A 17,482-nucleotide genomic window follows, 5' to 3' on the forward strand; every position below is an offset into this window, starting at 1 on the left:
ATCCATTCATCTGTTGATGGGATCCACCTTTCAGCCCTTGTGAATGATGCCTCCGTGCACTGTTGGTGTGTAAGTATCTCTTTGAGTCCCAGCTTTCCAAGCCTTTGGGAATAAACACAAGTGGAATCGCGGGTTATATGGTAGTTCTGTATTTAGTATTCTGAGGAACCAGGCACGTGCATTTTTAATGTTGATTTGTTGCTGTTGCTGTTGTTGTTCATTCACGAAGTCCTGTCCAACTCTTTGAGACGCTATGGACTGCAGTACACCAAGCTTCCCTGTTCCCTTCATTATCTCCCAGAGCTTGCTCAAACTCATGTCCATTGAGTCGGTGATGCTATCCAAGCATCTCATCTTCTCACCCCCTTCTCCTGCCCTCAGTGTTTCCCAGCACCAGCATCTTTTCCAATGAGTTGGCTCTTCGCATCAGGTAGCCAAAGGATTGGAGCTTCAGCCTCAGTTCTTCCAGTGAATATTCAGGATTTTTCTTTAGGATTGACTGGATTTTCTTTGATCTCCTTGCAGTCCAAGGGACTCTCAAGAGTCTTCTCCAGCACTACAATTTGAAAGCATCAATTCTTAAGTGCTCAGCCTTCTTTATGATCCAACTCTCACATCCGTACATGACTACTGGAAAAACATAGCTTTGACTATATGGACCTCTGTTGGCAAAGTGATATCTCTGCTTTTTAATATGCTGTCTTGGTTTGCCACAGCTTTTCTTCCAAGGAGTAAGCGTCTTTTAATTTCATGGCTTCAGTCACTATCCACAGTGATTTTGGAGCCCAAGAAACTAAAATCTATCACTGTTACCACTTTTCACTCTTCTATTTGCCATTAAGCGACAGGACAGGATGTGAGGATCTTAGTTTTTTGTATGTTGAGTTTTAAATAAACTTCTTCACTCTCTTTTCACTTTCATCAAGAGGTTCTTTACTTCCTCTTCACTTTCTGCCATTAGAGTGGTATCATCTGCATATCTGGGGTTGTTGATATTTCTCCCAGTCATCTTGATCCCAACTTGTGATTCATCCAGCCTAGCATTTCACATTGATGTACTCTATATATAAATTAAATAAGCAGGGTGACAATATACAGCCTTGATGTACTCCTTTCCCAATTTTGAACCAGTCCATTGTTCCATGTCCAGTTCTAACTGTTGCTTCTTGACCCACATACAGGTTTCTTAGGAGATAGATAAGGTGGTCTGGTATTCCCATCTCTTGAAGAGTTTTTCACCGTTTGTTGTGATCCACACAGTCAAAGGCTTTAACGTAGTCAGTGAAGCAGAAGTAGATATTTTTCTGGCATTCCCTTGCTTTCTCTGTATCATTCAAGAGATGTTGGCAATTTGATCTCTGGTTCCTCTGCCTTTTTAAAATCCAGCTTGTACATCTGGAAGTTCTTGTACTACTGAAGCCTGGCGTGAAGGATTTTGAGCATTATCTTGTTAGCATGCGAGATGAGTGCAGTTGTGCAGTAGTTTGACATTCTTTGGCATTGCCCTTCTTTGGGATTGAAATGAAAACTGACCTTTTCCAGTCCTGTGGCCACTGCCGAGTTTTCCAAATTTGCTGACATACTGACATAGTTAATGTTGATAAATATTACCAAATTGTCTCACAGAAGTTCAAACAATTTACCCTCCTCTCAGCAATGCATGAGAATGGACTTAGGCACTTAAGGTTTCCTTGTTTATCTAGAAAAGACTTCTTTGTTTTGGAACTCCTGCAGCTCCCCCCACAGATGTCTGTTTGGAAACCCCAGCTGCAGGGAACAGGCCCCAAGGCAGTGGTAGCATCCTGTGAGCTGTTGCCCACTGTTTTCTTATTTGAGTCAAGTCACAGCCAGGTGAACACAGGTTGGAAGAGTTTCTTTTCTTTTTCAGTATACATTGTACAATATTTGATCAAAACAGACAAGTCCAAAGAAAAAATACGATAGAGGCGTATTCCTTCAAGTCTTTTTTCCTCCTTCTGTGTTTTGCAAGTGTTAACCCTTATAAAAGTCACAACTTATTCTCAGATGTAGCAGTTTAGAACCAGATATTCAAGTTTTCGCTGTCTCATATGCTTATTATGGAAGCTAAATGTAAAGGGTTTATTTAGCACAGAGCTAAGCCATAAAGTTAAAAGACTCTTGCTCCTTGGAAGAAAAGCTATGACCAACCTAGACAGCATATTAAAAAGCAGAGACTTTTACCAACAAAAGTCCGTCTGGTCAAAGCTATGGTTTTTCCAGTAGTCATGTATGAATGTGAGAGTTGGCCTATAAAGAAAGCTAAGCGCCAAAGAATTGATACTTTTAAACTGTGGTGTAGGAGAAGATTCTTGAGAGTCCCTTGGACTACAAGGAGATCCAACCAGTCAATCCTATAGGAAATCAGTCCTGAATGTTCATTGGAAGGACTGATGCTGAAGCTGAAGCTTTGCATACTTTGCATACTTAGCTAATACTTTGGCCACCTGATGTGAAGAACCGACTCATTGGAAAAGATCCGATGCTGGGCAAGATTGAAGGCAGGAGAAGAAGGGGACGACAGAGTATGAGATGGTTGGATGGCATCACTGAGGCAATGGACATGTTTGAGTAGGCTCCGGGAGTTGGTGATGGACAGGGAAGCCTGGCATGCTGCATTCCATGGGGTCACAAAGAGTCGACACGACTGACCAACTGAACTGAAATAGTAGACCCTGAACTGTCTACCACTAATATTATTGTTGTTGGATACATTTTGAAGATACAGAGAAGTAGAGAAACTTCCCATAATCCAGGGGTTTCTTTTAAAAAATATCTTTTTTTTTAAATACAATTTTTAAATTGGGCTCTCAGCTAGAACAGGCTTTCAAGTTTACTGGGATTTTTTTCTTTTTCCTTTTTGTTGAGGTGAAAAAGGCTGTGCTGAGACAAGGGAGCCCCTGGGTGACGAGGAGATGGGACAGAGTCTTGGGTTCCAGTGACTCGGCTTGTCTCCTCCTCTGCCGGGAGAGTGGGGCCTCGTGGGTTTGAGGCTCTAAGAGCGAGCATGCCCTGGCAGGCGAGGGCCTCTCGTTGCATTGCTGAGCACATATCTGACACTTCAGGCCATCCAGTGGGACCACAGGGTGGAGTTGTTTTTCTTTATTCTCATGTGACCATAGCTCCAGGGTTTAGTTGGGGACCTTGAGGGTTGCTAAGCGCCCCAGCTGCCACCTGGCAACTGCAGGCATCCAGGAAATCCAGCCAGCACACCTGTCACCAAGGACGGACTGCAGAATGATGACCCTTTCGGAATCACATCCTCAGAATCACTTCCCAGGGTTGGGAAGTGGTTGGAGGAGCCTGTGGGGGAGGGTGTAGAGAGGATGGGGACAGGCAGGTCTGCACTTCCCCTCAGATCACGTTCAGTTAGGAAGCCAACCAGGCCCTCACTGGGGGAGGAGAACTGCCCTTGGTCCCCACGCTCCCAGAGGAGGAAGCTGCAGGGGAGCCCAGGGTCAGAAAAGCAGTCATCATCACCCGTCCCCAGTGAGGGCCAGGGCCAGATCTCATTGCTCCGTGGTGTCCTGGGGAATTCAGTGTGGGTGGGCACTGGGGGCGTCCCACTCAGCTCCTAGTGGGATGTGTAGACAACAGTTGCTTCTTTCTGCCTCTCCTCCTACTTCAGCCCAAAGCCCAGGTCACCTGTGACCAGGGATGGCCTTTCTTCTTCGAGCAGGAGTCTTTGCTGGGGTGGGTGACCTTCTGTCCTTGAGCAGGTCTCCAAGGGGAGTCTTACCCATTTACCATGAAAGTCAGACTTCTCAGGCAAGAGAGGCTTGGGACTCATCTCCTGTCTTTTTCTGAATGTCTCTGCCCAAGCCGGCCTCCCTGTTCCCTTTGAGACCTTTAGCTGTGAGAATAAGGCCCAGAGTGATCTCAGCCTCAGTTGGTGGGGAGAGGGGAGTGAGAGTGACAGAGAGGTGAGGAGCTCGCTGCCTCCCAGCCTAGGGGTTGGCTTCCAGTGTCAGCCCTCAGAGTGCCCACTGTTGTCCTGGCAACAGTGAGGTTGGGACTGGGGACCTGCCTCCGGGGAGCCAGTAGGGGATGGGGGCGGAGGAGGAGGATGCACCCTGCTGTCCGCTGCAGCTCTGCCTCTCCCTTTTTACATGATGACGTCCTGTTATATAAGCAGCTGATGTGGGTGGGGCAAACCCATCACCTACTTGACAGGAACCACAGAGGAAACCCCCTGGCATCAGCCTCCGGAGATCCCTGCTGCCTTAACTGCTTCACAGAACCACGTGCAAGTGTGTTTTTAGTTTAGCCTTGAAGGCTTCTTGGTTTGAGAAAACCCAGAAGGTGAATTTCCCATGACATGAAGTAAGAATTAGTGCATCTCTCCGTTCCAGCTCTCACCTCTTGGATTTCACAGCATGGTCTTCATTCTAACATTCCAGGATTTGGCAAAATAAATGCATGTTAGATGATGCAAGTAAGGAGCCCTCAGAGGAAAGGTTGTTCTAAGGCCAGGGAGGGCCCCTGCCGGTGGGGGAGCAGGGGAATGGGCACTGGTGGCACTGCCCATGAGGCTGGCGGACAGCCCCCTGTCTGGGCTGTGTGGCCGCTGAGCTGGGTCCCTGCCAGGCTCTGGAAGGTCCTGAGCCCTGGCCACATAGCCCAGCACTGTTTTCCTCTGCACACAGCCACAGAGTCCACAGTCTGCATCCAGCGTGGTCAGGGTTATGGTGCATCCCCACCTTTATCTGGCTAGAAGGATGAAGTTTTGTTTAGTAATAGGGGTAGTTGTGCTTTTTTTTTTTTTTTAACAATTTCTTGTGCTAAGTCGTAGGCTGAGTTTTTACTAAATTATTTAATCATCACAACAAAACCCTTCTGGGGAATAGGCCCACCCCTTCTCCATCCTGGTGAGGCTATCTATTCGGGAGAGTTACTAACTAGGAGGGTCAGGCGAGTAGTCCCAGACGACATCCACGCTGTTGGTTTCTGTTTTCTTTGACCTGCCCAGAGCTTCACAACTTTCCAGTACTTAAAAATGTAGACATTCTATATAAAAACTTGTTATTTCTGACTGCCTTGGGAAATGGAAAGGTCTGACAGCATGGGGTGCAGAGTGAGACTTGCATTCACATCCGAGCCAGGGCACTTACCTGCTGCATGACCTTGAGCCAATTACTTCTGCCCTTTGAGCCCCCGTTTCTTTGTCTATGAAATGGGAACAGGATAAGATTGTCAGACTGTCTCAAAGATAGGATTCATCCCACAGATACTTTCAATATGCTTCTAGACACTGGAGATACAGCTGTGAACAGAACAGAGTCTAGATTGCTGCTTAATGTCATGGGCCAGAGAAGGCTTTCTAATAAGATGAGATTTGAGCAGAGACCTGAAGGCAGTGAGGGTGTGAGCCATGCAGTGATCAGAGAAATGAGCAGTAAGTGCAAAGGCCCTGAGGTATGTTCACAGAACGTCAAGGCAGTCAGCACAGCTGGAGCAGAGCTGAGGGGATGAGAGGTGGGAGGTGCGGCAGAGAGGTGATGGGGCTGTTAGACCTTGGCTTTTCCCTTAAGGAGAACCCTGCTTTGGAGGATTTAAATGTATCAGTCTGGCTGCTGGTGGAGAGGACACAGCAGTAGAAGCAGGGAGACCAGTTAGAAACTTTGCAGTAATTCTGGTGAGAGAGGATAATGGCCCAGACCAGGATGGAATGATGAGGAGAACAGAAGATTCTGGATATGTTTTGAAGGCAGGGTACTGGAGGGTAGACTGGGATATGGGAGAGTGATGGCTCAGAGATGGCTCTAAGGATTTTAGCCTGGAGGCGGTGAGTTTGCTCTGGGTCCAAGACGAAAGCAGATGGTCTGTGCTTGCACAGCAGGCGTCTTAGCACTCTTCTCCACTGATCACAGATGTGACCTCAGCATCCTTCTCAACACAGTGCTCTGGGCAGCTGCTCTCCATCCCTCAGAGTTGGCATGTGAGCTGGACTTAATTGCTGCTGTAGCATTCTAGAGGTGTACAGTCATTGGGACTGTTTAAAATTATTTAAAATTTTTAAATTAAAAATCACTTCCTCACTGCAGTAGCCACATTTCATGTGCTCAGGAGTTCTGTGTGGCTGGCTCGTGGCTACGCGTTGGACAGCAGAGATTACCAAACATTTCCATGACTGCAGAAAGTGCTGTTCTGGAGGGTGATGCCTTGCCCCTTGAGCCGTGGCTCCTGGTTGGCAGCTCATTAACTCACCAAACCTCTTAGGAGCACCTGCTTTGTGCCAGGCTGTCCGGTGAGGGCTCCAGATACCACGTGGGTGGCTATCTTTGGGCCCAAAGGGCTGTCTCCTGAGATGCTGGTCACCTTGGCCCGCAGTAGCCTGTCTCTGGGGACTGCACAGGCACCCAGACAGGCGACTGTCAGCCCCACCTGCTCCGCACCCGCTCTCCCCTCTAGCAAGGTAGGGGTGGGGACCGACCCTCGGTCTGTACGGTTTCTGGGCTGTTCTCTCAACTCTGAGGTTGGGTGTGGAGTTCGTCTTTCTGGGAGATCCTGGGCTGCTGGCTTGGAGCCTGTCTCACCCCAGAAGGTCTTGTTTAAAGATACGCTGGGTTTTGAGTTATGCAGCCTCTCCGTTCTCTGCTCTCTCCCAGCTTTTGTCTGAAGACAGCAAAGCACTCCTGCCCTGTGAGACCAGCCAGTCGGCATGCAACTTGACGGCCTTGTTCCCCTGAGTTCCTGGGAATACTGTTCACCATTGGCCTTCACAGCATGTAGCCCAGGGGTCTGCCTAGGCGACCAGTGACTGTTCTTTGACCTCAGTCATGACCTTGTCTTTGGGATGAGGCAGCACGTGTGGGCCCCCTGGGTCTAAATGGTGGCTGTCTGTTCACACTCAAATGGCAGACTGTCCAGATTACATGATGTGGTCTCATGTCCTCTTGTCAGGTCAGGTGCTATTTGGGCCCTGACCTCCCCGGGCTAACAGGCCAGGTTCCTACTCGGCATTTCCTTCTCCTTCTGCCTCCTCTGCTCAGGTAGTCAGACCAAGATGGGCACCCGCTGGGGGCTAGTGACCTTTTGGCTTCTAAGTGGCCTGGAAACTCCAAGAATGTGGATAAATGAGGACCAGAACAGACATGTTTGCAGACTGCTGTGGGTCTTCTCCCAGCTCATTGTAGTGATGTGTGTGTGTGTGTGCGTGTGTACACATAAGAACACACACATCCTTTCACTAGATAAGCAGAACTAACACACTTACTTCATACAGACACTACACACATGCGCACGCGCCAACCACCCGGGCACTGTCGGTCTCACCACAGTTAACCCGTCTCCCTCCCTCTGTCCCTTCCACGAGGATGTTGTAGAAACTTAGCTTCTCATCAGCCAAGCTTATTTATCCCAGTCCCTGGTGGCCACGCTGCTGTAATTAACTCGTGAATCTGCCTCATCGGAGTATCAGCTGTAACCACTCGGGGCCCCTGGGAGCAGTGCTGGCCCCCTCCTCTGTCTCAATCCCAGGGCGGCAGGAAGGTGAGACCTGGCATGAGTCCCACTAAGGAGAAGGGGGCTTGGTCTGTCCCTTCCCCAAGCCTGGCCGAGGCTGTGCTCACAGTGCTCTGTCCAGGGCTCGTCTGAGCAGCTCAGCACGTGACCAGATGAGGAGACCACAGCTCAGGAGGCCAATCATCCTGCCTGGGGTCACTGTGGTCTCTTCTCCCAGGGACTAGGACCCCCACCCCACCTGGGTCTGCTCACCCAGCCCCAGCCCCTGGAGTGGGCCTGGGTCCTTCTCCTCGACTCACAGGGTCAGACTTCTGCTCTACTCATAAGGCCTACCAGAGACTTTCTTTCTCTTTCTGGACCTCGTTTGGTTCTTTGCCCAGAGGGTCAGGGCCTTGCCTTTCGTTGCTGTGTATTTTCAGGATGATCATCAAAGCTTGAGGGCTGGACAGGGGCTACGGGAGGCTCTTCACCCACCTTCTTTCTTCATGTGGAACCACGTCACAGCCTCTGGGTCCCTGAATCCCCATCTGCTGGCCAGTCCTCCATTGGTGGTTGCCCCCTCTTGCAGCCTTCTCACATGGCATCTGAGGATGAGAGATCACCACCTCTCGTGGCAGCACATTCTTTATTTGAACTCCTTTGACTTTTAGAACATTCTGCCTCCGCTGGAAGCAATAGTCTATTTGCTGCAGTCTTCCCTTTGAGGCCTTCAGAGCAAGCGCATCCCTTTTCTACACAATAGCTTTCCTTGGACTTTCATTCTCTGTGAGGCTGCAGGACCCTCCCTTTCCTGAGCTGATTCCCAGTCTCCCATCCCACCCCCCGCCCACCCTCAGGTGCCCCAACGCCAGCACCCTCACCTCACGGTCACTTGCTGACCACGGCCCAGGTGATCTGTTTCTTTGTTGGGGGGAGGACCCAGCAGCTCCACCACCTCCTCTTTCAGGACCTTAACATCTCTTAAGGGCCAACGGACTTGTGTAGGCACCATTTTACGCTGTGGATTCATTTAAGATCTAATAGCATCTCAAATGGCTAGACTTTCCCCGTGTTGATACACTGTGCCTCCCCAGTTCTATTCTCTTGTAGTTGGTTATTACATTTACCCACTTTGAACTTCATCCTGTACATTATACCAGACCACTAGGGAGTAACCAATTGTCCTGTGATGTCCCATCCAGATATTCCATAAATACATCCTATGTGTCTTCTGAAGTTTTCTTTCTGGAAGCATTTCCACTTTGAACAGAGAAAGAGAGAACCCATTTTACAGATGAGCAATCAAGGCCAAAGGGGCAGTGTATGCCCTGGGTCACAGGAGCCTTAGAAGCTTGACCCCAACTCAGTGATTTTTTTGTTGTTGTTGTTCTACCCGCTTCAGCTACTCTTCTTCCTTCCAATACGATTTTTAAACCTTTAAAATGATTTGTCTCTTTAGCAAAGCCTGCTGTGTAGTTAGTCACTATTATCTTCACATCTGTCTTCAACCTCCAACTTCGATCCCTACTTTTCGTCTAGACCATCAGATTTTTAAAGTAGCTTCAAGGCACGGAAATGTCCTTTTCCCACAGTCTTGTTTCTGGCAAATGTCCAGCAGGCTCTTGCCAGAACTTTTCTGGACACCACCAGCCTGGAAAGGCACAGTCCTGAGAAAAGTGGCCTCTGCACACACGTCATTTTTTATAAAAGGAGAGATGATAGGAAGGGGTCTGGAGTAGATCATAGAAATTCACCTGATAATGAATGCTGAGTGTTAGAATTCAAAATGCCAGGAGTTTTAAAGATGTGGAGGTGATAGTTTCAATTTGGTTTTGAAAATGTTACAAAAAACCAATTTAAAAAATTAAAAAGGGTTAAAGGAGAAGAAAACTTAAATGAAAAGATCATCCAAATTGTTGAACACCCTCCCTCTGTGCCTTCTCTTTGTTCCTGATAAACTCTGATCACATCTTCCTGTTCTACTCCCAGTTCTTTGGGACTGTGATCATCAGTGGATTTTGTCTTTCTTAGAGGAGCCTGGGTGAGGGCTGGACCTCTGCATCTTTGTTCATACAGTCCAAGTTTCTGGAGGTGACTTGAATCTCATTGCTGCCTTGTCCTCTGGGTTTTAAGTGTTCTTTCTAATCCTCAGGTCTTGGTTGAAGGTTTTGCCTGCTGCTTGAGCATGGCCTTGGAGGCCAGGGTCTCTAGCAGTGACCTAAGCAGCACGATCTTTTTCTTGGTATACCAGTAAGCCCCTCCTCACTACATAATCATGGCTGTGCCTTTCCCCTCAGTTTCCTTTCCTTCCGATCCTTCTCAAATGCTTCTAAAGTGGTGCTTACAAACTTCAGTGTGGTCTCCAGTCAGCTGAGGGTCCTGGGCTGGGTGAGCCTCAGGCCCCCATCTGCAGGCCAGACTCGGGGTCATGAAGACTTGGGTCTCATGAGGTGGGCTTAGCTGAACCAGGGGACCTTCTAAAGCCTAGGCACCCAAGGACTCACCAGAGGTTGCTGCTCTTCCTGGCAGTGTCGAGTACTTCCAGAAGTAACCGGGCACCTTGGGCCCTTTGTGGTCAGTCCAGTGGCAGCTCACTGCACCTGCTCTGTAGGGGAGTCCTGCTGGCACCTCTTCTAAGTGAGCCCCTCTGGAGCTGCTGGAGCTGATATCTCTCACAACTTTGGGGTAACCCAGTATCCCAGGGCCCTCATTGTTGGTTACATTCAGAGCCAACTGTCAGTCGCTGAGGCCGAGCTCATAGCATTGGCCCCTTTCTCCTCCTCCCCTCAGCCCACGGGGAAGATGGGGTGAGGCCTGCCCAGGACTGAGCCCAGGCCTCTCCTGCACCCACTTCAGCAGCACCCTCCTCCTCCTCCTCTGCTGACCATCAGGAGGAGTCCAGCTGCAGTCTGGTGTGCCCCAGGCCACCATGCTGAGGCGCCCACAGAGGACCCACCCTCCCACATAGCACCATGGGGACTGGGGCCCACAGAATGTTCTGGTGGGCTCACTCCCAGGTGAGCTCCTTACTAGATAAGATTTGGGCACTTCACATTCATAGCAGAACAACGTCTGATGCAGGTGAGAGAGTTAGTGTGAGAAAACTGCATCCTTTGGGTAAGAAGAAGAAGCCCCTGATTCCATCAGTCAAAGAGCCCTGGGTTCAAGTTCTGGATCTTCCATGAGGCCCGAGGAACTGGAACAAATCACTAACCCTCCACACCTCGATTCGGGCACCTGCAGAATGGAGGCTGTTTACACGTTTGTGAAAATACAGGGTACGCAGGAAGGTTTTAGGGAAGAAGAGGGACAGCTGTGATACTGGTCAATAGCGTCCATTCGCCAGGCAAGGTGCTGTCTTCTGAGAACTGCAGAAAGAAGGCAGGCCAGAGAGCTGCTTCTGTCTCACGGCTCCTAAGGGAGGGCTACCGCCTCCTCCCTCCTCCCTTTGCTGCGAGGCTGTGGTCTCCCGCTTGTTTCGTGCCTGGCCGTCGGTCTTCTTTCTCAGGTTAGACCCGAGCAGACACAGGAGTCTGGAGCTAGCTCAGTGGCCTTGCCGGGATTGTCCTTTTCGAAGAAAACCGTGGTAGCTATAGACAAGCTGGGGTCAGGTCACAGCTGGAGGCAACAGGAAGTTTTGTGTTTATTTCCAGTTTAAAACGTAATTTAAAAAAGCCGCAGCAGTATGACGCCATATGGAGGTGGGTTAGTTGCTCAGTCGTGTCTGACTCTTGGCAACCCCGTAGGCTCGTAGCCTGCCAGGCTCCTCTGTCTGTGGAATTCTCCAGGCAAAAATACTGGAGTGGGTTGCCACCTCCTTCTCTAGATGACACCATTTAGCAGTTTCGAAAAACATCTGGAATTTTCTCCTAATTAGATCTCCTGCATTGAATCGCCCGTTTCTGTCTGGCATATATCCTTCTGCTGTTATTAAGATGCACGTGTATCCAGCGTCACCTTCACAGAATACAGTTCTGTGTCTTGCTTCTCTTTCTTTCCTTGTAACAGTTTTCATCAAGGTCATTTTTAAAGTTTCATAATCTTCCATCCAGAGGATGTGTCACAATCTAATGAGCCATTTTCTGGACATTTGGGCTGCTTAGAGTTTTTTCTACAAGTGTAAGTGATGCTGCAGTGAGGTTCTTCTTGCACATAAATCTTTTTATTTCTTTCGGATTATTTCTGTTGGATAAATTCCCAGAGGAGCCATTAATGGGTCAGAGGCTTGGAACATTCTTATGACTCTCAAAACATATAGCAACTGCTATCTTAGGAAGAGCAGGGTGAGGCTCTGCCTCTCTGCTGGGGAGGCCAAGCCATATCTCTCTGCTCTGGGCCCCTGAGACTGCCCTGGGTGGCTCCTGTCCTGTCCACGCCTGCGCCCTCTGTGAGACCCACCTGGCAAGTGCACTTGGATCCCAGCTTCTCCCTCCTCCAAGGAGACGTGGAAGAAATGCTGGAGTTTTACCTGGACTCTGAGAGTGACTGTCAGGAACCTTCTATGTGTGTGAGGATTTATCAGAAAGATCCATCGTTAGCATCACACAGTCTTAAAAGAGGCCAGGACCCAGGAATGGGTTTAGAATCTCTGAAATGTAAGGGCAAACAAGATCAGCATCAGCAAAGATGCTGGTAAAGTGGGTATAAGTGAGGAGCAGGGTGAACACACCTGGCCACGGGCTGGGGGCTCTGGGGAGGTGGCAGGTCAGTGAGGAAGGGTGTTCTAGAAAGAGTGACACGAGAGCAGAGGGCAGGAAGGCATGCAGAAAAAAGCAGATGGTGTCCAGCTTGTCTACTGGGAGGGGCCACTAGGGAAGTCGGGGAGTCGGGGCCGTGAAAGCAAGTGGGTCACATGGAGGAGGCCTTGGGACCACAGAGCAGAGCACTGTGGGAGCCATCCGGGGATGTGAAATTGGATGTGGAAGGTGGTGGGAGGAGGAGGAGAGCAGAGCCTGGCCGGCACAAAACTGCGGTTGTGACATGGGCCTAGCCCCTCCTTCACTGCCCACTCAGCCGCTTTCCTGCTCCTGCCCTCCACCTTCTAGAATGTTCTTTTCTGTCAAGTCCCTTTGCTGCATTTTTTCTCATCTAACAAATTGTCCCTTCTTCTGTGTACACTATGCCTACTTCTTATTTAAGACCTGTTTTATCGGAGTGACTTAAGGTAGGCCCTGCCATGGAATTCTCCAGGCAGGAATACTGGAGTGGGTTGCCATGCTCTCCTCCAGGGGATCTTCCTGACTCAGAGATCAACCTCACGTCTCTTACGTCTCCTGCATTGGCAGGCAGGTTCTTTACCACCAGTGCCAGTTGGGAGGCCCCTTATCAGACTCTACCTTAAAGTAGACTCTGCCTGCTTAACCGTTTCTGGTCGACCATGAGGTTGCCTCACACGGCACACGAAGATCAGTAGCCGTAATTTACAACACAGCCTCTTTCTTATTATTTGACAATTTGACGTTGAATGATGATCTGCTTTCAGAACTCATCTATTCTCTTGCAAAAAGCTACAGAAGCATATGATGCAAAATGTGACAGTTTCCCCCGTGGCACTCCCCAGAGATGAGCCCCGACCTCCTCACTCTGTTGTCTTCAAGGCACCTGGGTTTGGGGCATCAGAGCTGCAAAGTTTTGTGTTTCAGCTGCTGCCTTTGTCTGGCCCTGGTTGACAGTCCTAGAGCCAAGGCTGTGCTAGGAGCGGCCACCGCACAGGACTAGATTGTATCCTGATGTCCCCAAGGCTCCCAGGGAGCCCAGAGAGTCTTTTTTTGGAGGACAGAGTTTGGGGCAGAGTCCGAGGGTGGGGGGGAGGCCTGACCGTGTGGGCAGGGGCTGCGGAGTTTGCAGTAGCCGGGCAGCAGCACTCTGGACTTTCTCGATCCTTGGTGTCCTGTGGGCCCTCTCCACCCTTCCCAGCCTGGCATGTCCTCCCCAGCCCCTCACACACCTGCTGATTCCTTGTATTACTGTGCACCCCGCATGCATATGTCAGGGGGAGAAAAAGGCTGAGACGAGCATGGCAGGCAGGATCCTTCTTTGTGTCCCCTCATCATGATGCCTGGACCAGACAGAGCTCACAGGGCCTGGCCGAGGGACAGAAGGTCTCCTGCTGACCTGAAAACCCCCTGGAGCTTGTCATCTGTCAGCCTGTGGTCAGCTTGGAAGCCCGGGACAAGTGTAGACCTTGTCTTTCTTGGACACTTTCTGTCTCGGTGCCTTAGTGACACTTCACGTCAAGCGACACAAGAGCAGCTAAGGTATATGGCATACCTGCTGTGTGCAGACGCCACTCTAAGTGCTTCATGGTAACGAGTCACTCAGTCTCTCCATGGGTTTCTGAGCCCCATCAGTGCTCTGAAGACGCTCAGGTCTCAACACTCAGCCTGTTCAGGGCAGGAACTGACCTGTCCTGGCCTCCAGCTGCTTCCCAGCGTGGGGTCTGCCCTGCCAGGTCTCCATGGAAGGTCACCTGGTTCCTGGCCCATGTCTGTCACCAGGATTGGGGCATTTCTTCCCAGAGTGTCCACACCGGCCCTGCCCTCCCTGCTCACCCTCTCCCCTCCCACAGGAGAACCTTATGCTCTCCATCCTGCCCAAGCACGTGGCCGACGAGATGCTGAAGGACATGAAGAAGGATGAGAGCCAGAAGGACCAGCAGCAGTTCAACACCATGTACATGTACCGCCATGAGAACGTCAGGTGCGCCGGCCACCTGGGTTCCAAGCACTGGATGGGGGCTTCGGGGGGCCAACTGAGGACTGTGGAGTTCGAGAGTCTTCTTGGGGACTAGAAACACGCACTCCCTCCCCACAGTATGAACCTCAGCCCCTGCAGGAGCTGCCTTGCTGCTGGACGTTGGGGGCTGAGATGCGCTATATGGTCTAGGCCCGTCTTTGTACAGACACCACAAACAAGCTAAGCTAGAGGCCAGAGCCCTGAATGTGCCCTGGATGTGCCAGGGTCTCACCACTTTGGGGCCTGACGAGGACCTGGCTGCCTGGGAGCTGGAGTGGGAGCTGGCGGTGGGCAGCACGGAGCCTGGCTTGCTATCCACGTCCTCACCGCTGGGCCTTCCTCCCCTGCAGCATCCTCTTTGCTGATATCGTGGGCTTCACCCAGCTGTCCTCAGCCTGCAGCGCCCAGGAGCTTGTGAAGCTGCTTAATGAGCTCTTTGCCCGCTTCGACAAGCTGGCGGCTGTAAGTACCCTGCCCCTCGGCTGGCTTTCCACGGTGCGGGGCAGGGGGCACCGACGTGGCCTGGGCCTCCCCTCCCCATCCTCCCTGTCTCCCACGACTTCCTCCCACCCAGCCTTCCCCAGCAATCTTTGCCTCTCACCCCTCCTCGCTGAGGAGGGGGGCCTCAGGACCCCAGTCCACACCCCTCCCTTTCAGAAATACCACCAGCTGCGGATTAAGATCCTGGGCGACTGTTACTACTGCATCTGTGGGCTGCCTGACTACCGGGAGGACCACGCCGTCTGCTCCATCCTCATGGGGCTCGCCATGGTGGAGGCCATCTCGTAAGTGGGGCGCCGCTGGCGGGAGATGGGGGAGCTCCCAGAATATGGGTCCCGGCCCCTTGGGGAAGCACACCTTCCGAGCTGGCCTGTTTTGATGAGCCCTGTGCAGCCCAGGCCCCCGAGGAAGGTCCGTCGGGGTGTGACGTGGGTGCAGCCCCTGACGGAGGCTTTTCCAGCCTCAGGCCATGCTGTTTGTTCTGCTGGGAGGTGCCCTCATCACGAAATGCCTCCACTTCACATTTTCTTTATTATCCTCCCAAGTGTCCCCCCATCTCTTCTCCCTGTGTTTCCTCATCATGACCCCCCAGGACAGATAAGTTCAGAGATCCCCATGCCTGTCTCTTCAACCAGGAAATCCGAGTGCAGCAGGGGAGTGACCACTGATGTGCAGCAGAGCCGGGCCTGGAACCCTGGCCTCTGAGCTCAGAGCTCCGCTCCTGCCTTGAGGGCAGTGAGCTCTGGGTCCCCAGGATCTTTCCCGCTGCGGTGTCTGCCCTGAGCTTGGACATCCCTGGGGGATGCTCCTGGCTGTCCCCTCAAGGCCTCTGGGGGGCCCTGGGTGGCATCAGCACCCCCAAAGCACCTTGCTGAGTCTGGGAATTGGGCGTGTGTCCAAGGGGGTGGTTTCCCATTGTTAGCATCCTCCTCTAGGACTGGCTGGAGAGAAGCCGGGACTGCCTTTCCCTGGGGACCGTGGTTCAGGATTTAGAGATTCACCTCCACTCCCATCACGGTTGGGCAAAATTCTGAAATTCACGTCTGTCTCCTCTTGGAGGTCTCAGGCCGGGGCTGGTCCCCTCCACGCACACACACCAGCACAGGGCCTGCACATAGTAGGCGCTCGGTGACGTCAGCGGCACAGACGAGTGATCGGATGAGAGCAGTCGGAGGTCCCTCGGGGGCAGAGGGTCTCTGCTGTTTCCGGCCCCCTGTCTCCCCCCAAATCATACACATGTTGTTGAATGTGGGCTCACGCCGCTGCCTGCTGTAACCCCAGCAGTGCGTGACTCAGACGTGGGCAGAAAGCAGGGGGGGCAGCTGGTAGCGGCTGCAGAGGGGTTGGCTGCCTGGCTGGGCGCAGGCTCAACCCACCCTCCTTTGTGTGGGTACCTGGCAGGTATGTGCGGGAGAAGACCAAGACCGGGGTGGACATGCGCGTGGGGGTGCACACGGGCACCGTGCTGGGGGGCGTCCTTGGCCAGAAACGCTGGCAGTACGACGTGTGGTCCACCGACGTCACCGTGGCCAACAAGATGGAGGCTGGCGGCATCCCTGGGTGAGCGCGTGTTCCTTCCCAGGGTGGGGACGGGCATAGGGGCTGAGGGAGTGGACCATCCCAGCCATCCCTCGGACAAGGGACGAGGGACCTTGGAGAACCAGGCCTCCGCACCTGGGAGCAGCTCCTCCTCCTGGGCTCTGCAGGAGTCTGTCCTACCTCCCCTTTACTTGCCGTGGGGCTGCCGGGCTCCCAGGTCCCCATAGCTCCAGCAGGGCGCAGGTCTCAGTGGAGGGCGTTTTTAGCTGGGAGAGTCTCCTGACAGGCCCTGAAGCACCTGCACATCTCACTGAGCTCTTTACAGACTCAGTCAGGGTCTTCTGGGCAGGCCCTGTCCTCAGGATGGACAGGGATGTGGCCAAACCTTCCCAGCCTGGGTCCAGCAGCTTCCCTCGGACGCAGTCACAATTCTCTCCCTAAAGTGGCTCCCTAGACATGGGTTACTACCCCCTGACAGCTGGTGGTACAGCTGAAACTCACACCGGGTGGATACTAATCAGACTTTATGACCTTCGTGTTCAGAGCAGACTTCAGTTCCTTATCTCATCTGATATCCTCACCTGCCTGGGAGGACAGACCATCTCACGGACTGACCACTGAAGCTCAGAGAGGGGGAGATGTGGGGCTGCCCACACAGCCAGCTAGTGGCAGGACTCGCCGGGCACTGCTGTGTCCCGGGGGCAGCGGGTGGGCTGGGGGCTGCCTGGCCTGTGCTCAGGGCCCCTCTCATCGGAACCCAGGCGTGTGCACATCTCCCAGAGCACCATGGACTGCCTGAAAGGAGAGTTCGACGTGGAGCCGGGCGAGGGGGGCAGTCGCTGTGATTACCTGGAAGAGAAGGGCATTGAGACCTACCTCATCATCGCTTCCAAGCCAGAGGTGAAGAAGACAGCTGCCCAAAATGGCCTCAACGGCTCGGTGAGTCCTCCGCCCACCCCCAGGCCTAGATATGAGATTGTAGAAGAGTTGGCAGAACCGTGAGAGGTCCTCTAGGTGCAGTGTTAGAGTAAAGAGCAGTACAAGGTATTTTGTGCCAAGGGTAAAGTCTGAGCAACAGAAAATGCTCTAAAGAACTCAGAAAAAGTAGAAAGCTATCCTGCAGAAAATTAGGAAATGTCAGGGTGGAAAGTGGAGCCCCAGGAAATGACCCTTGACCTGGTCACAGAATTCTTGCGTCTTCATATTTTATGAGTGCTACACGCGAAATTTCAATATATTCCCTAGA

At 51.9% G+C, this 17,482-nt stretch overlaps 1 protein-coding gene across 5 annotated transcripts in view; it reads left to right on the top strand.

Moving 5' to 3' along the window:
• Nucleotides 1–17,482, top strand: part of ADCY3 (adenylate cyclase 3) — an 83,681-nt gene that overhangs the window by 48,507 nt on the left and 17,692 nt on the right. For all 5 annotated transcript variants that reach the window (XM_005213019.5, XM_059891351.1, XM_059891350.1 and 2 more), the window contains 5 exons: nt 14,030–14,160; nt 14,547–14,658; nt 14,854–14,981; nt 16,099–16,257; nt 16,998–17,175. In XM_005213019.5, coding sequence (XP_005213076.1) covers nt 14,030–14,160; nt 14,547–14,658; nt 14,854–14,981; nt 16,099–16,257; nt 16,998–17,175 — 708 coding nt within the window. The remainder of the gene's footprint in view (nt 1–14,029; nt 14,161–14,546; nt 14,659–14,853; nt 14,982–16,098; nt 16,258–16,997; nt 17,176–17,482) is intronic.

This window comes from Bos taurus, chromosome 11 (assembly GCF_002263795.3).
Source record: "Bos taurus isolate L1 Dominette 01449 registration number 42190680 breed Hereford chromosome 11, ARS-UCD2.0, whole genome shotgun sequence".
Lineage (NCBI taxonomy): Eukaryota > Metazoa > Chordata > Mammalia > Artiodactyla > Bovidae > Bos > Bos taurus.